At 34.8% G+C, this 26416-nt stretch overlaps 1 protein-coding gene across 1 annotated transcript in view; it reads left to right on the top strand.

Annotated features, from left to right (window-relative positions):
* ZNF804B (zinc finger protein 804B) overlaps nucleotides 1-21424 on the top strand; it is a 215298-nt gene extending 193874 nt beyond the window's left edge. The window contains exons 3-4 of the mRNA XM_026716163.2: nucleotides 10184-10314; nucleotides 12606-21424. Coding sequence (XP_026571948.1) covers nucleotides 10184-10314; nucleotides 12606-16095 — 3621 coding nt within the window. The 3' untranslated portion in view covers nucleotides 16096-21424. The remainder of the gene's footprint in view (nucleotides 1-10183; nucleotides 10315-12605) is intronic.
* The last annotated feature ends 4992 nt before the right edge of the window (nucleotides 21425-26416 follow it).

The following is a 26416-nucleotide window of genomic DNA, read 5'->3' as shown; positions in this document are numbered from 1 at the left end:
ATGTACCAGAGGGAAATATCCAGCATTACTTAGAAGGAAAAGGGCTACCTGTGATCCCAGAAGAGGATAAAGAAGAGATAAACAGGGAAATAACATTAAGAGAACTGCAAGAGGCAATCCTGAAATAGAAAAGCAATAAGACACCAGGACCGGATGGTCTCCCAGGGGAACTGTATAAAACACTCCAAGAAAAATTGGAAATGCAATTATTAGAACTCTATAATGAGGTACTGACGACAGCAAAATTACCTAAGTCATGGGGGGAGACATACATAACATTGATCCCAAAAGAAGATTCAGACCATCAATTAATTCAAAATTATAGGCCCATATCCCTTTTAAATGTTGATTATAAAATATTTATGTCCATGGACTTCCGTTGTAGGCTTGGGCGGCGGCAGGAATCCGCTTCTCTGGGTCCCTGCTGCGTCGCCGTCAAGGTACCCCGATCCAACTGGATTTGGGGTTGTCGCTACCCTGAAGGGGCAGCGGAAGACAGAGGAGATCCGAGCAGGGGTCTGGGGACATCGCACCCCCCTTCCCCAGTCGGCTAGACTCCTTTTTCCCGAGACGGATGAGCGGCTGTCTCGGCAGCCATAAAGGATTCTTCAACCGGATAAGTTTGTGCAGGAGGAAGACTTAGAAGGAGAAGTTTTCTTGGCTAAACCAGGACATGATGTTATTTTTAAAACACCCTGGAAACCTGACTTTGGATTGATTCATTTGTTTCCAAAAGAATTTGTAACATCGGCGAAAGTGCTGAAGGAAAGCTCACTCCCCCTCCTTACGGAGAAAGCAAAGGAGCACAGAAAAACCTGCTCTCTAAAGGTAAAAATAAGCTCTTTGTTATAAGTGGGAAGGGGAGGACTAAAAAAAAAAAAATTTTTTTTTTTTCTCTAAACTTTGCTGGAGGAGACACCTTGAAGATTACAAGACTATTAATTAATGGAAATACGGCTTTTAAAATATATCTGGGATTTTGCCTCTGGAGAAAAAACTGTAAAGAGAAGAAAAGGAAAAAAGTTTTGCTTGTTTGGATTGTTTGATAACTCTGACATTTGGAAATTACTTCAAGATTGAAAGCATCTGGGTTGTTGTTGTTGTTGTTTTTTAAAAAAAACTTATAATGGTACCACCGGTTGATGAACTGAAAATGGAATATGAAAAATTAAAAGAAAGACAACAAAGTGGCAAGGATTCTTTGGGAGCTGCCTTCCATTTTTTAGAAATGGCGGTTTCTATGTATCAGCAAACACTGGAGGAAGGAGAAGGAGAAGAAGAAGAAAAGGAAGAAGCCATCTTTAATGGACTAAAAAGTTTGATTAAGAAAGAAAATGGGAAGGGAGGAAGGGAAAAGGAGAATTTAAGATTTAATAAAACAACCAAGAAAAAGAAAAATAGGATGAAAAGAAGGTACAATGTTAGAAAGCAACTGAAAAGAGAATTACAACAGAGAGGGAAACTTAAAAAGGGGGAGAGGAGAGGAGGGGGCAAAAAGACCAGATTGGAGAAGAAAGGGAGGGAAAAGAAAAAAAAAGCCACGGGTTAGGACAAGATTTTTTTTAAAAAGTTTTTTCTTTAGAGATGAAGGATGATAGATAGCTTATAATTAAAGGAGATTCTGCAAGAGTGCATAAGATAGTATTGTAGTATTTGTATTTGGAACAGTTTATTGGAATATTTAATGAAATATTAATGTTTAATAATGATGGATGTTGATATTTGATTAAATATTAGGAGACTTGTTAAATGATTAATGTTTAGTTAAAGTTTAATTTGTTAGCGTTTTAATATTATTATAACTTTAGTATTTTATTTTTTCTATTCTAAAACAATGTACTTATTAGAATTAGAATTAGAATAGAAATTATATATTTAATTATACTATAAGTTTGTTATTCTTTCATTTTAAGATTTAATATGTAGAAGGTACTAAGCAGAATCAGAATGGAAATTATGTATTATTTTAAGTTTTATTTTAGGAGAAGGCGTCATACTTCAAAAGCGATTACAGGGGAAATTTTTTGTTAAAAGGAAGAGATACATAGATGTTTGGTAAAGAACGGACAAAAAGACATAAGTATAATGACTTTGAAATAAGATGAAATAAATAAAATATAATTAAGAGAGTGAAAAGATGGGAGAAGTTATATAGAAAATACAAAATGGTTAATAAGATATGAAGGGTATATAAGGTGGGCATGAATTTGATTTAGGTCTGTCAAAAAAGGTGTAACCTGGGGCCAAGTCACTTTTCAAAAGAAGTTTTTTATGTTTAGTGTGTGGATTATCTATGTTTGATTCTAAATTAATAAAATCTTGGAGAAATGAAATTAAAGGGAGAGAAATTGGGAAAAGATATGTATAAATGATAACTAAGGTTTTTTATTTTTTTTTTCTCCAATGTTTTGCTTTAAGTGTGATAATGTGGAACCATGTTTTAAAGAATAATGCTTTGTTTGTCTTGTTGAAGTTTATGGGTAGTTCTTGGAAAGGAGGTTTATACCTCTATGTGTTATGTTTTGTTTGTCTTGAAAAATCAATAAAACTTGTTTAAAAAAATATATATTTATGTCCATAATGGCAGAAAGATTGAAAAAAGCCCTTAATCAGATAATTCATAGCAACCAAAACCGATTCTTACTGAATAGACAAATTAAAAATAATACCAGAATGGTATTGAATATAATAGAATGTTATGTAGCAAAGCCAGAAAACAATTGGCAATGGTCTTCCTAGATGCACAAAAGGCATTTGACAATGTTAATTGGCAGTTCATAATACAACAATTAAAAAGCATGCAATTTGGCAATAAATTTATTAAATTGATTTCAACAATTTATACAACACAAACGGACAGTGTAATAATGAATGGTGACAGAACAGAAACATTCAAGATCAACAAGGGAGTAAGGCAGGGATACCCACTGTCACCCCTTCTTTATTCTTACCTTAGGAAACTTATTGGAAAATGTTAGCAAAAATGTAGAAATCAAAGGGGTTTTAATTTAAAAGGAGCATTATAAGGTACAGGCATTTGCCGATGATATAGGTTTTTGTTTTTTGTTTTTGGAAGATCCAGAGGATACAAGAGTAAAATTAATAAAGGAAATAGAGGAGGAAATAAAGGAGTTTGGCAAGGTTGCAGGCCTTAAGATTAATAAAAACAAAACAAAATTATTGACTAAAAATTTAAAAGATAGGCAAAAAAAGAATTAGAAGGAAAATTGGGAATGCAAAGTGTGAAAAAGGTAAAATATTTGGGCATTTGGTTATCAGCAAGATGATCTTCAATCAAAAAAGATAACTATGACAAATTAATAATACAAATAAAAAAAGAATTGGAAATGTGGGGGAAATTGCAGCTATCACTACTGGAGAAAATTGCAGCAATTAAACTGTCAACCCTACCCTACCAAAAATGCTATATCTTTTTCAAACTGTACCAATAAGATTCTTTTTTAGAGAATTAGATCAAATAATAAGTAAATTTGTTTGGGATGGGAAAAAAGCTAGGATAAAAATGAAATTGTTACAGGACAAAAGAGAAAGAGGTGGCTTTGGACTCCCTGACTGGGAAATGTATTATCAGGCTTTGGCTATGGTATGGATTAAAGAGTGGCTCAACCTAGAAAATAGAAAAGTATTTTGATAGAGGGTCACAACTTGCAGAGAGGGTGGCATAGTTTCCTATGGGATGGAAAATGTAAACAGCATGCATATTTTCAGAGACACATGATTAGACATTCATTAATTCGGACATAGAACAAGATTAAAAAGAATCATTGTACTAAAACATCAAATTGGCTGTCAACTATGGAAGCACAAATCTACCCAAATGCAATAGATCTGGGGAAAAAGAGGAATTACAAAGACCTATTAGACACACAAGGAAGATTAAAAATGAGACAAGAATTACACCAACAAAATATAAAGATAGATTGGTGGCCATACATGCAAATTCAGGCGAGATATCAGAAGGACAAAGAACAATTTGGTTTCTGCTTGGAAAAGCATCAATTAGATAAAATTCTACAAGAAATGGAAAAGAAAATTATTTCAAGAATATATAACTTTCTACTAGATTTTAAAATGGAAGAGGAGGTGGTCAAAGAGACGATGGTGGTATGGCGAAAAATGTTGGCCACAATATAGACCTGGAAAATTGGGAGAGAATGTGGGGATCAAATTACAAACTAATTACATACACAGCATAGAAGGAAAATCAATACAAAATGTTCTACAGATGGCATCTTCTTCCCGCTAGATTGGCAAAAACGTTTAACTCAGACCCAAATTGTTGGAAATGTGGGAAAGAAAAAGGCACTTATTTTCATACCTGGTGGACATGCCAAGAAGTGGAAAAATATTGGAATACAATTAGACAATGGATAGAGGAAAACACAAATCAGAAAATTGAATTTAATCCAGAAACTTTTTTTATTAGGTATAATAACACAAAAATGTGATAAAACAGATAGATATATTATGTTACATATATACAGCTGCAAGGATTTCATACGCACAACTCTGGAAGGAAAAAAGGGTTCCACCGGAAGGCATGGTTATAAAAAAAATAATAGATTGTATAGAGATGGACAGGCTAACAATGAAAATAAAAGACAGAGAAGATTCGGTTTATTATAGGGCCTGGGATGCCTGCTTTGAGTGGTTTAGAAATAAAAAGAAAATAAAATGACAATTAGGAAAAGAATGAGGAAATATGAAAATATGTAAATATACCATGGAGAAGATTGAGATGTAAGGATAAAAGATATTGATTTATAGTAAGATGTAATGGTAAAGGAATAAGTAAATACATATACTGAAAAAATGTGAGGAGATGCAAAAGATGTATTGATGTTGATAACAATGTATAAAGTTTTATTTTATGTTTTTAAGATTTGGAAACTGAATAAAATTTATTTTTTAAAAAAGAAACAGTATGTAAGTCTAAGAGGTATTGACTTTGTTGTCTTTCGGGACATGTTGTTTTGGGGAAGAAATGGCTAGGGGAACGCATATTTTCTCAGTCCTGTTAGTTGGTGATAGTTAATAAATAGGATATGGAAAGCATCCATTCTGCTAGAACATTGTGATCAAGGAGAAACAATTAGAGATTAGCAGATGTCCATCAGATATCTAGTCCCTATACCACAAAAGAGTTTCACTGTAATGATTCAGGTCTTGAATTGCACCCAGAAGCCAATTGGCAACTAAGAAATGGTGATATGAAAAACAACTCTAACAGAGGTGGCATTCAGCAGGTTCTGACCAGTTCTGGAGAACCGGCAGCGGAAATTTTGAGTAGTTTGGAGAATTGGCAAATACCACCTCTGATTGGAGATTTTACAGTACCCTTTCCCTGCCACGCCCACCAAGCTATGCCCACAGAACTGGTAGTAAAAAATCAAATCCCACCACTGAACTCTTTGTGTGCTGTGGGATTGTGGACCAGCTACAGTTTCCAGATGGTTCTTAGAGGGAGAGTGCAATGTAATAATCCAGTCATGATATGATGAAAGCGTAAGTAGTTATTTGAAAAGTTTACCAATTATGGAAAGGGTGCAACTGGTGCCCAAGTTGAGCCAGTGCAAATATAGATAAATAGACTGACCAAGAAATCAAGAGATAAAGATACATTGTTTGCTCTTATGGCATATATTTGTCCTGGTAGATAAGGATATATACATGTAAACATTTGTTAAAAAGGGACTTCCCAGGAATAGTTTCAGTCTGCGGTGGTAAAATAGGAAAGTTGAACATTGCATAACATTTTGATTTTCTGTTTGTGTGTGTATGTGTAAAAAGGTAATGGTAAAAGTTTCCCTGTCCAGTCATGCTCGATTCTAGGAGGCAGTGCTTATCTCCATTTTTAGCTGAGGAAGCCAGCATTGTTCGAAGACATTTCCATGATCATGGAATCAACATAACTATACATCAATGCTGTTACTTTCGCACCAAAGTGGTATCTATTTATTTACTTGCATTTGCATGCTTTTGAATTGCTAGGTGAGCAGGAGCTGGATGAGGGAGGTCATGCCATTGTAAAGCACTTGGGTTTCAAACCCAGCTTTCCAGTGTCTTTAACCACTGAGCCACTATTCCCCCGTGTGTGTGTGTGTGTGTGTGTGTGCGCGTGCATGCATGCACATGTACATACATACACATATCCATGACTGTATATTTTTACTTTCTCTTTTTTGAAGGAATCATTTTTAATTTAGTTTTGTTCCTTTTAGGTAAATATATTATTATTACTGTGGTTACTTAAAACAAACCAAAATGTATTGGTTTACCTTTCTCATACATTTAATCCTGAAAAGTAAAAGGCTTTCAAAGTTATTTTTAGAATATCAGTTACCATGGTAAAAGCAATTTCTCGCACTGTTCTCCTCACTGATTGTTTAGATGGCTAATACTGTATGCTTCAGTAATACATCCCAATTATGCCTTTTAATAACTTTATCTTATTCATTTTATGCTTGGGATTTCTGCTTAGTTAGAAAAACAAAATTTCATTTTGTATTTGCACATCAATATACTGTGTTTTCATCATGTAAACACAGCATTGTAGATTTAAGAAAACAACACCTTGAAATCCTTCTATATACAAACCTATGGTATTTATTTAAAAGGAAACTTTTGCTAGTGGAACCTACAAAATGACCCCAAATCATTCATAAAGGTAACCCTTGGTATCAGCTAGCCTGCCTGTCAAAACATGTTCCTTTCTGCATATCACTGCTGTTTTGAATGTACTAATGTCCTCTAACTCTGGCAATAGGATATTGAATTAAGCAGCAGTACTTCAAAATATTCTTGCTAGTTTAATACTGTTAAGATAAGGCCACCGAGTGATAGGATTCAGATGGCTTTGCAGGTAAACTTATACATCTTTTGGGCAATACAATAGTTCTGTCTGCAAACATCTTGCTATTCTTATTTATAGGAGCCAAAGTACATGCAGTAGGATTCTATAAAATAAATCATACTTTGGCACATTTGACAAGATTTATCCACCCAGTTAGGTACCCTAATAGCATGTAAAATGTAATTGCACACTTAAAGCTACGTTAATTCTCAAATTTCTTCTCTTGGTTGAGTATCCTTATGAATGAGCACAAGTATTTTAATATTGTTCAATAGTGTTGGCTTGTTGCCTACAAACCAAGCACAAATACTTAGCTACACAGATTGTTGTGTATTTTGTTTGCATGTTCTACATTACAAATGGCATATAGTGACTGTTATTATTTAGATCTACTTTTCCGGAGTTATTTAATTGACTCTAAAGGGTGAGTAAATTTCCAACAATGCAATGCATTTCTTGAGTTGTATTCAGTCAAGCTGTTCTAAATACAGCCATGTAAAGTTTCATCAACAATTATATGGCCAATTTATTGTTGTACAAAGCAAGAAGTTTCAAGCTTTTCAGGCTGCATAACATGTTACCTGGAAACCCTGTTGAAGAGGCAAAGCCCTAGTGATAGAAAATTGGTTGTTTGGAGTGGGGTTTTTTTCCTTCTTCTTTTCCTCCTCAGTTCTCAAGGGCATTTTGTGGAATAAAGTTTGAAAAAAAACTGGGCTATTGCATGGAAATAACCATAAGATTTTTGGTAGCATAAAATATGGAAGTGTATGTGTATGTATACAAGAAGTCCTCAATGTACGATCACAGTTGAACTCCAAATTTTTGTTGCTAAGCAGGACATTTGAGTGAATTGCATCCTATTTTATGACCTTTTTTGTCCCAGCTGTTGAATCAATCATACAGTTGTTAAGTAAATATGGCTTCCTCTATTGATTGTTTGGGAAGGTCACAAATGGTTATAATGGGATCATAAATGTATGCCAGTTGTTGAGCGCCAAAATTGTGATCACATGTCCATAGGAATCGTGCAAAGGTGTGAAAGCTGGCCATAAGTTACTTTGTCAATGCTGTTGTAATTTCAGATGGTCACAAAACAAATGGTTGAAAGACAAGGACTACTTGTACTACGTTAGAATACATCAAAGGTGCCTCACTAAGCCTGTAACGGAGCACAGTTTCTTCTGCATTACCTCCATGTCAGGATATGCAAACCTTCACAGGCTTTGTTTATTATTCTTTTTTTCCTTAAAAAAATAACCAGGATACATTTCTTTTTCCAGATTTTAATCATTAATCAATTTTGATTAAAAATAATAATCTATGTATTTTTAACAAGTTTCAGTTTGTATTTTAATTTGTATTTTAATATGGAGATGCCAGAGTTCAATATAAGTCTGCAAATGCTGTGTTCAAGTCAGTTACAAGATTCACATTCTTATGATGCTGGCTGTTTGCTTTCTGCATACTTGAGGGAAGAACCTCTACATTTGGCATTTTTTAATTGCTTTGGTTCTGTGATGGTGATAGAAATTTCAGTTTCTCAAATTCAGAATACATAGAACCTTGTACTTGCTTTGAGTACTTTCAGAATTCTTGGTAGTCTTCTTCTCAGTGTTTCTTATTTATTTTTATTTATTTATTTATTTGTCAAAAGCTTATAATACAACAGAAACAAGAATAAACATAAGTCTAAATACAAGAAATAGGAACTAATATTAACACATATTTCAAATACAAATACTACCATACAATCTTGTGTACTTTTGCAGAATCTCTTTTTAGATTATGTTTTACCCTTTATCTCTGAAAAAAACCTGTTTATTAGCATCTTGTTTTAAGCCTTTATAACTTCCCTTCATTGTAGGGAATGTGTAATTAATGTGTAATTAGTTTAATTAACTAATTTGTTATGGAACATTATTTTTAATATACTATAAGATCATTATGTTTTATATTTTAAAAAGTTATGTAGAATGTACTAAGCAGAATCAGAATAGAAACTATGTATTATTTTAAGTGTTAAATTTGGGGGGGAAATAGAAAGGTGTCATACTTCAACTAGTGATTACAGGAAAAAGTTTGTGTTAAAGAGAAAGATAAATGGATAATTGAAAAAGAACACACAAAAGATACAAGTATAATGATTTAAATTGAGATTAAATAAATAAAATAGAATTAAGAGAGTGAAAAAAGAGGAGAAGACATATGGAAAATATAGAATGTTAAATAAGATATGAAATAGTATATAAGGTGAGCATGAATTTGATTTATGTCTGTACAAAAGTTATAACCCAAGTTGCTTACTTTCTAAAAAGAAGTTTTATGTTTTTAAGTTATGTGTTTTGTTAGTTTATGTTTGTTTATTGAGGAGTAATGATGTTGGATAAGAACATATGAAATAGTAATAATATGAAATATAGTAATATGAAATACATGAAAGTATAAGTTTAATGAATAAAACTGAACAGAAATAAAGGAAGAAACAGCAAGAAGTTGGAAAAGAGTAATAAGATATGAAGTTGAATATATAAGATGCATATTAAATTGTGTGTGGAAACGTGATAATTTAGAACGATGTTGTACTTAAATGAGACGTCTTATTTGTTTTGTTAAGCAGTTTTTAGAAAAGATGTTCTACATTCTTATGTTTTATGTTTCGTTTGTCTGTGTATTCTCTTTGAAAATTAATAAAATTTGTTACAAAAAAAAAAGAAATAGGAACTAATAATTGGGGACAATAGGACAGGGATGGTAGGCATGATTGTGTGCTTATGCACACCCCTTACAGACCTCTTAGGAATGGGGTGAGGTCAATAGAGGTTAGTTTGAGGGTAAAGGAGTGGGGGTTTGAGCAGGTGACAACAGAATCAGGTAGTGAGTTCCAGACATTGACCACTCTGTTGCTTAAATCGTACTTCCTGAAATCAAGTTTGGAGTGGTTTACATTTAGTTTATATCTGTTGTGTGTTCTTGTGTTGTTGGTTAAAGCTGAAATATTCATTAACTGATAAGACTTTGTAACATATGATTTTATGTACTATGCTTAAGTCCATAAGTTCTTCACCTTGGCATCTGTAAGACATGTTGATTCCAACTCCCAGAATTCTGGAAACTTAAGGCCGCATGCTTTAAAGTTGCTAAGAAACACTTAAAGTTGCTAAGAAACCTGTTAAATTTCTAATTTATTTATTAAATTATACTTACATAGAATCAGCTTTGCATCTTATGTATTGTGAGACTGAACTGAGTGCTTGGAACTGCATAAACAGGCTAAGAAATGCACTTTTTATTCTTTTTCTCCTCACTTAGAGATTGAAAGAGCTGAAACAAAGGGAATTTGCACGAAACGTGGCTTCAAAATCCTGGAAGGATGAAAAGAAGCAGGAAAAAGCTCTCAAACGACTTCATCAGCTGGCTGAGTTGAGGAAGCAGTCAGAATGGTGCGTCTTTGGAACTAATATTACATTTTAATCTTGTCTCTTTTTTCCCTGATAGTCCCAGGAGAAATATCCATGACTTTACTTCTATTTTATACAACACAGAGAATTTTCTTCATCCTTCGTGCCAACATCCTTATTTTATGAACAATAAAATTGGAAGCCCTGCAATAATTCCTTGGCATTTGAATGTTGGACTTTTTACCCTCTTTCTTATTTTTATGAAATTACTTTAATAGTGCTGTGATGAATTTTTCAGAATAAACATTTTCAATGCCATAAATAAAGAAGAAGTCTGACTAAATATTCCCTCTCCCACAACAAACTGTTTTGTGCTTAGAAGAGATTACTTGTGGCTCAGAGTTGAACCAAGTTGAGCTTGTGGTTTACTTGCAGATGTTTCATTACCAAACTAGGTAACAACATCAGTTTGGTAATAAAACTTGTGCAAGAAAATTACCAAGCCCAAAGACATTTAAAGATCCCAATGTTTTATTCTTCCTGTCCCTTTTTGCAGCCCCTCCCAATAAAATATTTGATTTCTTTGTTAAAAAAAAAATCTTTCTTGCTTTCTTATATAGGCAAGGATTATCTCCTAAGTGATGATCACATAGCTAATCAGATTTGACTATGTGATGGTCACTGTGACAAGCCCAAGTAGCCCATTGCTTAGGGATGGGTAATAATTTAATTCAATTCCTTTTAATTTTTTTTAGGAAATATCAGATATCTTCCTAAATGGGATAGAATGAAAAAAATCCTAATTATTTTAAATTATGGATAAAATTAATGAATTGATATATTCTTCCAAAGAGGCAGAGGATTTTGACTGTTTTATTCTTGTATTATCTTGATACTTGTCATATTTGTGATCCTAGATTCACAGTACGAATCTTTACAGTCTAGGAATCTTTAATAGCTACAAGTGGCAAGCTCCAATAACATGGTCCTATCCATGCTGAACACACCTGATTTGAACCATTAATCCTGAGGATTGATGGAATCTTATTTGTTAAGATATGATCAATTTTTACACATTTGTTCAAAGAGACAGAAAGATTTTGAGATTTTAAAAAATTCTGATTATGGAAAAAAAATCAAACTGAATCATTCTCACTGAAAATATAGAGGAAGAAAGGAATATGTTGGGCCACCATCGTGTCTTCTTCTCGTTATGCTGTACTCTTTATCATAATACATGACCACAGTATGAGCCATGGTGGCATGGTGGTTGGAATGCAGTATTGCAGGCTAATTCTGCTGACTGCCAGCAGTTTGATTCTCACTGGCTCAAGGTTGACTCAGCCTTCCATCCTTCTGTGGTCAGAAAAATGAAGACCCAGATTGTTGGCTGGCACTATTGCTGCTAGTGCTATTTTCACTGCCTATCAAAGTAGCTCAGCTTGGTAAGAAGTACTGGATATACTGTTTCTGCAATGGGATGATATATTGTTTATTTCATTGATTATCAAAACAATCAATTGGCCATCATATCTCTTAACTGCTTTCCAAAGCTGATGCTTTCTAAATGTCTTTTTGTATAATTCTCAACAGTCACAGCCAATGTATCTGGGATGAGATCAAGAGGACAGAGTGTGTGGTTTACACATGTGAAGGATACCATATTGGGAAAATATATCTATCTTAACAAACTGTGATTATATTTTCAAGTCATGAAAAATTTAACTGAAGACCGTAAAAGGTCTTCCAAGAAATCATACATGCAAAAAAAAAACAGATTCTACAACAAACCAATGCTGATTGTTAATTTGAACAGAGACATCATACAAAAATCTGATCCAAAATTTCTTCCATATGCAAAGTATATAGCCTCTTAGTTCACTAGTATTAGATATGTGGATGAAGCTGTTCATAATACTATAATAAAAAGCAAATCTTTGTCAATAAAAGCACTGAGGATAGTAAAGTATGTAAATTTTGGTAGATTTGCACATTTCATTTCTGGCACATCTTTACTAAAGTATGCATGCCTGTAGTTCAGCTCATTGGGTTACACTTCCTATCTACTACATTAATTCAGGCTTCAGTGAACCTTCACGGCATGCTGTGTTCATTAACTATCTCACATGGAATGAAATCAAGGACATCATGTTTATGTTGATTGTGATCAGTTCAGCATGTTATTACATTCTTTCCAATGCCATATTGGGTCCTGATGGTGATGAATTCCATTTCATCATCCTAATTACCCAAGCTAATACTTTCTAACAGGGTATGCTGAAAATTAAATTCATTTTAACTTAAGTTGTTTTCATTATATTATTTATTTCTAGTGTTGCCGGATGCAGACCCATGTTTAAAAGTCCCCAGGTAGTTGTAGAACAACCACAGCAACAAGCACAAGACACTTTTCTCTTAGCCCAAGAAGACAAAGACAAGACTGAAGATGAAGCAAAAAGCTCCACCAGCCACCATTCCGAAAAACTACAGGAACCTTTGCTATACAAGGATCAATCTTGCATGGAGAGGCACCATTTGCTTAAAAATCATATGTCTCCAGCATTCCCCTGTAGCACAAATGCTTGTAACAGGACAGGGGTGTCCTTTTCCTTCTCTAAAAAAGTCCACTTGAAGCTTGAGTCATCAGCATCTGTCTTCAGTGAGAATGTGGAAGAAGCACATGACCATGTTGGGTCACCAAAACAAAAAGTGAATCAAGCTGCCGAGAAATGTTACACTTGCACACATATAAGTAGCAAGAGGAAAACCAATGTGCAAAAACGATTAAGCACACTTCAGGGCCAGCAAGACAGCTCTGAATTACACAATCTGGATGGAAAAAATAAACCGCATAAAGAAAATAGCCAAAACACCAACAGAGAATCAGTGGAAACTCATCTTCCATTTTATAAGGAAAAACAGCATTCTCTAGATCTGGAATGTGCCAGCTTTCTTGATATAAAATCAAGACAGCTGCTCAAGACTCAGAAATCTGTACAAAGTTTCATCACATCTCAGTGCCAACATACCAATGCTTGTATACAGCAAACAGCTTACAGACACAGTAACATCTTGCTGACAGAATGTGACTCTGAATTCTCAGGCCAACAGTTATCTGAAGGAGGACATTCATGTGCAATACACTTTAATCCCTGTATGTTCAAATGCTCTTCTGATTCTTCAAAAACTGTGGCTGCAGATAATGAAATATCAAAAAATGATGATTTGGTTCATGAAATTAAGCCTAAAACATTTCCTTTTCTTCACGTACTGAGTAAAGATGGCAGCAAAGCCTTCCATTGGCCCATAGAACTTCTTTTGTTTACAAAAACAGAACCTTCTATTTCTTATGGTTGCAATCCATTATATTTTGACTTTAGACTTCCCTTATCCAATAAAGACAATGGACAGCATGAAGTCAGTCCAGACATTTCTAACGAGTATTCAAGAATTATGGATATAGATGAAAATCATGCCTTGGATCTTTCCAAGAAGAAGCAATTGTCCATTAGAAAAGATAACTTTTTAAAGCCAAAGAAGAACAGTGCTCTTTATCTCAAAAAGTGTCAGCCAAAATTATATAAAGAGAAAGAAAACAAAATTAATTGTAGTGCTCCAAAGTACATTTCGGATGATTTGAATGAAAATACGCCCAATGTGCCTGTTCACCTTGATTGTTCACAAAGTCATTGTACAATAGCAACAAGTCACCATACAGAAATGTGTATGAGATCTTTAGCACAACACTTTCATAACTGTGAAACAACAGTACAGGATGAGGTTGGTGAAAATGTTTGCATTTATCCTTTAGCTCCTAGGACAAAAAAGCAGAATTGTGGAAAATGTGATTTAATGTATTCCCAAGAGCAAACGCATCTGGATTTGGTCACTTGTACAAGTAACATAAATGAAAGTGGAAAAGATATACTTCTTGGTTGTAAGTTAGACTGCCCTGATGAATGCTTGGAAAAGGAAAACAATGAGAATTTTGTCAATGATTTTTGGAAATTCTGCCCTTTGCAAAAACCCTGGTCTGATGGACAGTCTAATTATTCTGACATGTCCATCAATAGTGAGGCTAGCGACACAAGTTGCTGCTGTAATCATAGATCAAGCAATCATAGTAGAAGTAATTTGCCTTTTTGTTGCATAAGGAAACAAAAGTCAATTGGGAAACAGAAATGTAAACACCAAAAGCACGACTGCCTTTCCTCTTCTGATGAAGCAGATGTGGACTGCTTTATTCACAAAAAAAGCCAGCGATCTGCAGATTGTATTCAGAGACACTCAATAAAATGTCAACGATATTTGAGATATGGGCAATTGCTACAAAGAGAAAGAGCAAAGCAAAGTAGAAATAGATATCCTGTCTGCAAATACAGCAAGAGTAGATATACCAGCTCCCAAGGTTCTTGCATCCATGATTCAGGAAGCAGTGAAACATCATCAAGTTCCACTCAATCTAGAGGTAGCAATTCAGGATCCTTCATGAAGGAATCAGTGCATATCTGGAACAAATACAAAAAGACTATGAGAAGTAGTGAAGAAAAAAAACCCTGCTCTGCCCATTCAGAGAACCAGAATGTGAACTGTGCCTCTAAGTATAAGCATGGAATTTGCTCTGTCAACTGGTTAGAAAAGGAAGAGGCAAGACAGAAGTCACTAACTGCCAAGCTACTTTTACAAAAGGTAAAATCCAAAAGAAACCAGGGACAAATTGGAAGTACTGGCACCTTTTCAAAGGCTTGCAGGATAGATGCCTCCTGTAATGTGCCTGTCACATCTTCCATGGAAAATGAATCAATACTGCCTTCACAAGGGAATACACACAATGCTGACATGAACTGTGTGTGGAATCATGAAACTGGGGAAGTGGAAAATCACACAAACGAATGTTTGACCCTAGATAACATTATGGGTAACACTAGCTACAGTAATTGCCTGCTCCAAGATTTAATTCAAAGAGGAACCTCCTGCCAAGCCCTAAATATGGAAGCAAGCACAACAATAAAAGAGAAGACAGATCTCTTAACTGATGAAACACAACCTCTTTTGCCAAACTGTGATCCAGTGACAGGTGATTTTCCTGGTGCTTTTGTTTCTCATAGATATTCTCTTGCTCCAAATTTTACCAGCACCAAAGAAGAATATAAGGCAAGGGCGGACTTGCATCAAGCAGAAGAGGAGCTAAACTATTTCCCTGACAATGCTATGCATAAATCCAATGAAACAGAATATGAGACTGATCTTTATAATAAGTGCATCTCCCCTCCTTTATCGCAACATCCTATAATATTTTCCCCTGATGAAATAGATAAATACAGGTTTCTACAGCTTCAGGCCCAGCAGCACATGCAGAAACAACTTGTAGCAAAACATCTCAAGGTTCTGTCTACTACTGAACCAGCCACATTCTCTCCCGCAGTTCAGCCTGTTCCAATCCAGCAGCACACTTCTGTTGCTACCCTCCACCAAACCTTTTTGCAAAGCTTGGCTTTGTCCAATGGGGCTCATCCACTCAGCAGTAATCTAACCCATATACATCCATTCTCACCGACTCATCTTGCACCCATATCAATTTCGCCATTTGCTTCAACCTTCCTGCCAACTCATACAGCACTATTGTCTGGTCATCCTTTCCATTTGGTATCAGCCACTCCTATTCACCCTGTCACCCAACTGGCAATCCCATCCCTGCCCCCTACTGCCTTTATTCCTACTTGGTTCACTCCACCGCTGAATGCAACTGCATCTTCCATGATGCATTTCGATCCTTTAATTCATCCATTTTTCCAGGGCCAGAAACTTCCACCTTACTCTTGAATGTGGCATGCACATTGGTTCTCTCAACTGAGGGAAAAAAGTAACTTTAAAAATATAGTTAAATAGCAAGGTCACTGTCCTACATTCCAGAAAGCAATTTAGAATGGAAAGTCCCATTTAGAAATGTAATTGTTTTCTGTATGAGAAGTCATGGTTTATGTACTCCAAATATATCAAGAATGCTGAGCAAAATCAAAGTTGGGCTGACACAGCACATAAATTTGATCATTAAACTGTTGAGAAGAGAGTTATTTGTCACAAAGCCATGTCTACTTCTTACTGCAGTCTTTTGCAATTTGGCACAGTCCAGATGTAATTTGACTGCAGCTTCCAAAATTCCCAAACTATTTGGAAGGTGCCTGATTAGAAGGTATTGTCTGACAACTCCTTTTAAGGTTTAACATGGTCATTGCACTATAGTAAGTATTTTCTTTTTTTTTAATCTATACTTTTTTTTAAAAAGGATGAATGCAAGAATGGTTAACCTTGAAAAGCTTTTGGAGTGCGTAAACTCTCCATTCTCCCATCATCGTGCAACTGGCAGCAGATAACTGATTTTAAGCAATGCAAATTTTCTTGTTCTTTAAAAATGCAATAAAAATGAAATAAATCCCCAACTCACCCCAGAAATACAGGCTGAAAATGTTTGTCCCTCCCACTCCCTCAGGGACAAGATTGCATCCATGCTCTTGCATAATCATCGCTTGGAGAGTCAAATAATAATCATGAGAGGAGGAGGAGGAGGAAGAAGAAGATGTGTGATCCGCAATCTAAAAATGTGGCCTCTTTCTCCACATGCTTGCATTTAAAAATCAATTTAAAAAGAGACCTTCAAAGAAAGCTTCACTGCTAATCATGAAATTGTACACACATCTTAAAGGAGCAGAGCTTTCCTGCTGAACATTTCTGTTTATTTTCTATGGCCGGAAAGATTACTAAGGTGTTTCCAGAAATGTTCTAGCACTTGTGGCCTTGTATGCTAAAAGTAAAATCTGGTTTTTTCTTGTCCAGAAAGATTCGTAATCACTGAATCAGATCAGCACCCTGTGAATATAATTACATTACAAATGTACTTATACAAATGTATGCCCAGATTCTTCAACTAAACTTCAGTTTCCAAACTGTTGGGCTCATACACATACACACACACACACACACACACACACACACACACACACACACACACACACACACATCCCAATTCTAGTTTCCAGTTCATACTTTAAACAAAGGTTTGTGAGGCCTGTGTCTATTAAAAATCCACTGAACCATAATATATATATATATATAAATCATTACATCTGTTATTTTGATATGTTTGCATTTCTTTTAAATTAAGGCTGTACATATAAATATATATCCTCGAGATTATTAATTTAACTGAATTGATGTTAAAATTATGTGGTTCAGGATGTTGCTAAGGACAGCTATTAGAAATTACCCCAAAAGACTAGAAAGGGAGAATAGAAATATGTCATAGTTTTGTCCAATTAGAAAATATTTTTCAATACTGGTAAGATCCAAACTAGATAATGCAGATTTTTAAACAAATTTAAGGCCGGTTTATGGCTTTAAAAGACAAAAATTAGTCCTTTATATTTTATAATTTCCTTTACTTAAAATAGCCATTAAAGTTACTATTTGTCCAGCTTAAATGGGAAATTTAAAACATACAGTGACTGAAATTTAAAACAAGTCAACCTGTAACTACATATATATGTCCCTTTTCTTGTCATGATGTAATTTAACAATTAGAAGATTGAATGTACATTCAGCTATTCAAATTGCCTTGTGTTCTGCACATGCTGAAGAATCTAGACCCCAGTACAAAATGCAATCCCATGCTGGTTTCATCATAAGTCAGTAGAAAATAATTGCTTTGTAGTGACATAAAAGTGATTAGATGAAGCTAACCAATGAACTAGAATGGTTTTCCTGTTAATTAAAGCATATATATAAAATTCTGAACACAGCTATTTGTTATACAGGTTTGCAAAAAATATAAAAATCATAAATATGCCATTTGATTCATTTTTCATTTGTTTCAAAACTAGTTTTCTGGCTGATATTCTATATAATTATTCTGTTTTTTTATTCTCTGTAAAATGTTTTATATTATACAGTAGCTATGTGACTTGCACTATTGAACATCAGATGCATCTTTTTTTTTTAGTTAATTCAAGTTTTCTTGGGAATGTAGTTTTATGCAATAATGTTTTTCAATAAAAGAAACATAATAAAGAGAGTTGGTAATGCATTTTTTAAAATATCATATGAAACATTGGGGTAAAGATACTTTTATTTTAATTCATAGGACTGAAATGCATTTTATTTACTCAAAATGTAATGTTGGTTATTAATGCTATTTCTTTTTAATGACAAAAACAACAATAATATTTGGAGACAACAGAATAGAAGAAAACAAACTGGAGAAAATCATTAAATACAAAGACTGGAAATAGAAATAAAAAGACTGTGGCAAAAGAAATCAAAGGTAGCTCCAATAGCGAAGGAACCTGGAGCATCTAAAGCACCATTTGAACACCATCAACATTAACAAAGTCATCATCAGCCATTTGCAAAAGAATAGCTTATATTCTGTGATGATACATAACACTATCAACCAATGACATCTACATATCCTAGATCCTTGTGGAAAAAATGATAGTTGAATAAAAGTGCCAAATCAATCTAAACATCTATTTGACTGTGCACCCAAACATAACAATGACAATATGCTATTTGGAATGGGCATTATACTCTCAATTGACATTAATAATACAGCCAATAAAATCCAGTTCTAAGATCCAATTATTATAGTATTACTTCCTTCCATATTCTCTTACATAATGATAAGCAGTCTCCAAGAAAAATAATCCCCAGCTTGGTTGCTTCTCAGCTCTGTAGACTTCAATTTCTAGATTTGGGGTGGGTGGGAGCGGAGTTCCTTTGAGTAAGGTCTTTTTTATGCCTGGTAACTATCGACAGATCCCTGCACTTTTCTTGGAAAGATTTCCAAAATGGTGTGCCATCGCTTCTTTCCTAAATGTGAGAAAAATTACTGATCCAAGGATACCCCGCCAGGTTTGTGCCTATGATGGGACTAAACTCATGATCTCCAAGTTCCTAAGCTGATGTTATAACCGCTACACAAAATTGTCTCCATCAACTCCAATAATGTTCAACTACAACATACTGTCGGGCAATTAATGGAGTTGGAGGGCCCACACATGACAATATTGACTCCATGTCAACAAATTATCTCATTCAGCAGTTACATGTACAGTAGATGTTAAACACAAGCAGAAAGAATATAGAACCTTGAGGAACCCCATAAGGAGGGGTCTAAGACCAGATCTCTTTCAATTCAAATACCAACTGAAGTTGGTCCCTGGAACACACTGTCTTTCCTTAATTTCTGAACCAATCAAGAAGGACACTGGAGATATCAAGGAGAGCTAGAACGGATGGACAGTTCGGCTAAAGATAATCTACACATAAATAAATATCTTCTTGATGCTGTACAGCAGTCTAACTTGAAAAGGATCCAGATAATCTGTTTTTTCAGGAATTTTAAAGCAACCAACTTTTCAACTTCTAAAAAAGAAGGGTTGGAAATTCAGTGAAAATTGTATAACACTAACAGAACCAGAGATGAAATCTTTGAACAAAGGACAAACAACCACCTCTTAATAAGCTGGAGTATCCCATCCTTCTACCTCACAAGGTTGCATTCATTTAACTACGTGAAAGGCCAATCATAAGTGACATTAATATTCAGATATTTGTACTTTCATCGTTGAGGACTCTGCCATTCCCTTGGGACCAAAAAGGTTAAACTCTTCCCTGTAATTATGCTAAACCATTCTTCAGTCAGCTTCCAAGGACTCCAAGGACAGCCAGAGTCCAACTCACAGTGGATCTAAACAGCTTTCTCCACCAGATGCCTAAAATTGTATTCACAATGGCATTGCACACACACACACACACACACACACACACACAATTGAATGGAAAAAATATTGCTCTTATTTAAAGCTCTTACCTGTCCTCTCAGATTCATTTTTCAAGTTCTTCAGGCAAACTCCCGTTATACCTTTTGCCATTTTGTCTTCTGGAATTACTCCAGGCAAGGAAGTTCTCTGTAACTACCTATAAATGTTAATAGTATTTAGTGTCTGTTTAACTAGTACTTGGTCAATTCACACATTTTCAAAACTCTAAGAAATTTGGGAGGTATGTATGACTATTTATCAACTATTTATCTTCAGAGTTCCCTGATAAGCTTCATCGCTAATAAGGAACTTCCTAATCCTATATGATAAGCTTTGATGCTTCATTTTAATTTCTACAATAAAACTGCAATTTCAACTGTACAACTGCAATGGGGAGGCATTAACCTACCAAAATCAAAACTCTACTTTGTGGTTTAGAAAAAAAATATTTAGGGTAATTTATTATCACTCTTTGGATTTAACAACAGTCTAACAACCTCATCAGCAAAGATTGGAATTGCTTTTCAAACATTCTATAGCCAAACTAATGATAGCAAAGTGACTTTATGACTTGTATATAAAGTCATCAAAACAGAATAAACATAAAATGTTGGATAGCCCTTCAGTGATGTGACCATGCACACCTAAAATTATATGGCATATGAAAATCAATACTGAATTTTGCTAAACCATTAAGCCTTCAGCTCAGTAACAAAGTGTGACCATGGGTTCTTCGAAAGCTGAGTGTGCATTTAGTGTTGAAGAGAACAATTGCAACATATTGACAGAGACCATGCAAGCTTTTATGGTTCTTTTACTATATACAATGATTTGCAGAGAGTAAGAACTTCTATTTACAAAATGTCACTTTTGCAAATCTCTTTCTCAGTACTATTCACCTAATAAGCACCCTTTCTTTTGCTCCCTCCAGTTTCCTCCCTTTTCCTCCTTCTCACTCTGCCTTCCATGTCTCCCTAATAGAAGCAGTATATGTCCATGAATCTTGCCTTCTTGGATCTCATTAGTCAACTTTGCATAGATATTGTGTGATGCGCTGCCCTCTGCCCACCCTTCCAGCCATCTCTCTCCTTTCCCATCTGCCCTCTGTCTTGGGCATTCTTCTATCTGGGATTTCACTTCTTTTATGTCAATGGAAGCCTCCTATTGACTTTCTCATTTCCTTCTCCCTCTCAGGGCCAGGAAATAACAACTGCATGAATAAACTCTCCCACACACTTACTATGAGGTTTCTTTCCAGTCAAAATGTCTACCACAAACTTTTCAACAATTTACAATAATTGCTGAAAGGGGTGATGTATATTTCTCTTTCTTTTCTTTGCAGATCAGACCAACAGCATATTCCTCAACAATAAAAATAGTGGGCTCCCCTCCAGCTCTTTATTCCCCAACACCTATGCTGTATATGGGGCATGACCAAAGGGAATCCTGTTTCCATCTGCCCCATAACAATCCTGGCTAACAATCAGATCAGTTCATAAATCGTTGTGACAGCACAGCTGCACTCAAAGACCATATCTGGGCTTCTCCCCCTTCTCTCTCCTGCTGACTCACGACTGCACCATAGCAGCCAAGCCAGACAATTAGAACAATTAAATATTGTATTTCAACTGTATAAATTGTATTTGCTTATTTTTATTTATGAAAAAGTTTCATATAGTTGTATATGTATGTAAGGTAACCTGAAAGCAAAACTAAATAAAATTTTGTCTTTTGAAAATATTCAGAGAAAGAGAAATAAAAGTAAAAAGAATTCATTGTGTAATTCTGATGTGTATTGCCATTATATTTTGCTTGAAAATAATTTAAACTATATTCATAGCAATGCTTGAAGGAAAAATATGAGTATTAAAACAGTAAAAATAGTAAGCAGCCAAACTTACACTCATAACAGAAAGCAAAGATGAATGAATGAAGATCTATAGGAAACATTAAAGGAAGCTACTCAGGAAGGAAAATTAGTCATTAAAAAAAGAAAGCCTGGTGGCCAATATTGATAACCAGAAACAAGATACTAAGGAGATACTGTGAAGTGCTGAAACTCAGAGATACCCTTTTAGGATTTTGAAGATGATACCAGTACTGATCCTTCAGATGAGTAAAAAGTTGAAAGGAAAGGGCACACAATTGAATAGGATACAGGATATGATATCCCTGAAGAACAGGTGATACAGCTTGCCTACTATAAAAGGTTCAAAAATAACATTTCCAATTCTCCTTCCTGCTAATCCAGGCAAAAATGCATGTAATGCAAGAGTAGCAACAACTGATTAGAATGGATTGTGAAAATCCAAAGAAGGTCAGTATCCTGGTGGTTTCTTTCTTATTCATCCTACATAATACAGGAATGGAAGATAAGGAATAATTCTGCAGGTGGCTGACTAGCTGTGCCAGAGCACACTCGACTTCAATGGCCATGGTCTGAATTATCTGGATCGATGACAGCTAGCACAATGTAGGATGCACTTATTATGAGTTAGCAAATACAGGTAATCCTCCACTTACATAGTTCATTTAGGCACCATTCAAAGTTACAACATCACTGAAAAAAATAGACTTATGACCATTTTTCACACTTACGATTGTTGCGGCATCCCCATAGTCACATAATCAAAATTCAAATGCCTGGAAGCTGGTTTATATTTATGACAGCTGTAGTATCCCAGGATTATGTGGTCACTTTTTACAAACTTCTGAAAAGCAGAATCAAAGGGGAAGCCAAATTCATTTAACAACGATGTTACTAACTTAAATGCAATGATTCACTTAACTACTGTGGTAAGAAAAATCATAAAACGGGGCAAACTTGCTTAACAAATGTTTCACTCAACAATGTAAATTTTGGGTTCAATTGTGGTTGTAACTCAAGGATGACCTGTATGTCATTGGCTAAAGCATTAACAAAGCTGAATTTTGTAGGGATTAAAAATGAAAACTATCAGATATAGAAGGAAAGAAGTGTGTTGTTCTAGTGCAAAAAAATTCAGAGAACATTTGGCTCATAAACATTTACAGGCTTCATTATCTATGAAAAATCAACACTTCTACTGAAAAACAGAAAACAAACACATAAATGTAGAATGGGGAACATGACTTGTTTCTTACAAATACTTAAAAAGGAGCCAAACAAACTGAAAGTGATAAATAGGGTAGCAAGGCTGATTGGGGAACTATAAAACAAGTACTATGAAGAGAGTTTGAATGCATGAAAAAAGAAGATGGGATGGGAATATAGTATTGTTTCTCACCTGAAACATTCTTCAAATGAAAACCATGACCTATTAACCATCTTTCTGGAGAGCAGGATATAAAATATTTAGTTACAGAAAGGCAGATCCCAAGTCAATGGTCTTAAAACTTCACAGAAAAAGTAATTTTAAGAGTGGAATCAATTATTCAAGGAGACGGACTCTTGATAGAAAGACTAAACAAAGTTCTGTTTGATCTATATGTTCTTTCTGCCTTGAGTTGCATCTCTTAAAGGTAGGGAAAATTACCTTAATAGCTAACTGCAGGCCATCCAACTCTGTATATATTTATAATAAATACATACATACATACATGAAATAAATACATACATACACACACACACACATACATTTACACATATGTGAATATTACAATCCCTGCTGAATGTTTCATGGCTTCTTTCTACCTTTACTGTTCTGAGATACATATGCAAACACACATATGTGAGTTGTAAGATTTGATGTGGAAAATATCGAGCTTATAGGAGCAGGGACTCCCTCAGCAGGTTCTTAGTTAACCTTTTTCATTGATCTCTTCATTGGCACAACAGAATGTCACATCTGGTTACTTGTCCTATTCCTTTGAATCATGCCTATCTAATTACTCTTTAAAGAACTGGAGTTACGATATCAGTTCAGGCTACTTTTACATGTGAGTGAACTTGTTTATTCAAGCTAGATGGGGCTGCCTGAGCTAAATTCAAAACTAGGCAGCATTTTAGAATATGCATCAGTTTAAATTATTAAACCGTCATATATTTATTCTCATCCCACAAGGAAGGCTGATATCATGAGAACATATATTTATACAAAGCAACAATTGTCACTTCGGCCATTATGATCATCTTATTTTTACATGCAAGATAGAACCATCCAATGGTGTCAAACTGGCAAGGTGTCAAACTGGCGGCCTGGGGGGGAATGTACCATGCACAGGCCATGCCCACCCCAGCACTGTGAAGGGGAAAAGCTTCATGATATGTCATGTGATGGCAACATAATGCAACAAGTTTGACACCCATGATCTAAGTTATACATTACCCTAAATATCAAAACAACAATACGGGGAAAGAAAATATGTTGTAAAAGAAAAAAACCTTCAAATAAATACAATGAAAAGAAAAAAAATCACTATTTCTATATAATTATTCAAATTTGTTATAGCTACCCATTTAAAACCATAATCATATAACTACATCATCAGAATAAGTGAAACTTCCTTCTGAGCATACTTGCATAAAAAGCAATAGAAATATATCTTTTTAAATCTAAGCACTACTTTATTAATTAACTGTATGTCTATGCAGTTGATATATGCACAATAGATTTTGTATTTTTTCTTTTGCATTCTAATGCATTTATGTTAACCTCAAAAATACTTTAGAACTCTGAGATATTAACATAAATCCAGTTTTAGTGCATTTTTCTTTCTATAATCTAGTATAAAAGAAATCATTGTAAAATAAATGTGCACATTTCAAAGCTTTTTCCACCTTCTAAATCAATAGTCATATGGATAATCAAGCACTTTGCTCTCTTTTTTTGCATGTGACTCATTGAGATTTAAAGACCAGATAAATATTCTCAGTAAATAATTGCATGGGGCCATTTTCCAAAGATAAAGAGTTTTAAAAATATAATTCACATTTGAGTCAATAGAATTTGCATTATTAGATGTGCTCTGAATATAACCTAGAGCATTACAAATATTTTTACAGTTTTCACAAAAAAACAAACCTCACAGAGAAACAGCACAATATAATCTGGTTTTCTAATAAAGAGCTGCACAGTCTAGGAATAAAGACCATATAATCTCACTGGTTATTGAGACACCCATGGTTTCTTTGTTTCCCTCTCTTATTGTCCTATTGTATCCTGAGGCCAATGCCTTCTAAAAGTTCTTCTTCAGAAGTCCTACCATATGAAAGTTTCAAAAATTAGCACAACATGAACCAAACCAGGTGACCAGTCTTGGACTATTAAGCCATCTTAGTTCTACCCAATAATATCTATCACCACCACCCCATACAGCCATACAAATTGAATCACTTTAAGAGCAGGAATAAATTTATCACTTCTGAACGGAATGAAAGGGTTTAATAATAAAGGAAAGCTTCAAGGTTTGCTTGAACACTCTGATTTTGAAGAACTCTAAAAAGAACTCAGATTTGCTTTGCTTGTGACATTAGTTAAATTGCTTTCCTTCAGCCTTGCTTTACTGTATTTTTGGAAGAATGCCTTACAATTTAAAGAATTGGAGGTCTGATTGCAACAAAAATAATTAGGTATTATTTCGAGAGAAAGTGTGCAAGCATTTATCAAAGTATGAGCAAAATTGTTCTTCCATTAAAGTGGGTGAGTTTTAAAGTTTGGATCAGGAAACTCCAAATCAGAGGTGGTATTCAGCAGGTTCTAACCAGTTCTGGAGAACCGGTAGTGGAAACTTTGAGTAGTTCAGAGAATCGGCAAATACTACCTCTGACTGGCGATTTTATAGTATCCTTCCCTTGCCACACCCACAGAACCGGTAGTAACAATTTTTGAATCCCACCACTGCTCCAAATGATCTTTCTTCCCAATAATTTGGGTTTTTGACAAGGACAACAATGGAGTAATGGATCCTCTTTCAAAAATTCCAAATAGTCTCTCACTCTAGAACAATGTTTTTAAAACTTCTCAACTATAAGACCCATACTGGTTGGGGAATTCTGGGAGTTGAAGTGTGCATGTCCCCAAATTGCTAGGATTGAAAAAACATTGCTTGGGAGTCTCACAGTGCTTAGGAGTCAACTCATATTCTCTCATCTCCCAATTTAACTACTTGGAATCACAATGACAAATAGCCGTATATCTATTATTAGCAACCTGTTCCATTGGTAGATGTTTAGATACAATCATGTAAGAGCAATGCCTTGTGTCAGCTCTCTCTGTGAAATGATACTGTATTGTTTTAACTATTTGTTTGTATTCGGCTTTGCTATGTTTTGCAAATAACTAGAGGCAGCAAACATGTTCAGCATACCTTCGTCCTCTTATTTTTCCCACAACAACCAGGTAAGT

This window comes from Pseudonaja textilis, chromosome Z, assembly GCF_049901715.1.
Source record: "Pseudonaja textilis isolate UNSWEBS1 chromosome Z, rPseTex1.2, whole genome shotgun sequence".
NCBI lineage: Eukaryota > Metazoa > Chordata > Lepidosauria > Squamata > Elapidae > Pseudonaja > Pseudonaja textilis.
The sequence above is the reverse complement of the archived record's forward strand: the minus strand, read 5'-3'. Positions and strand labels throughout refer to the sequence as shown.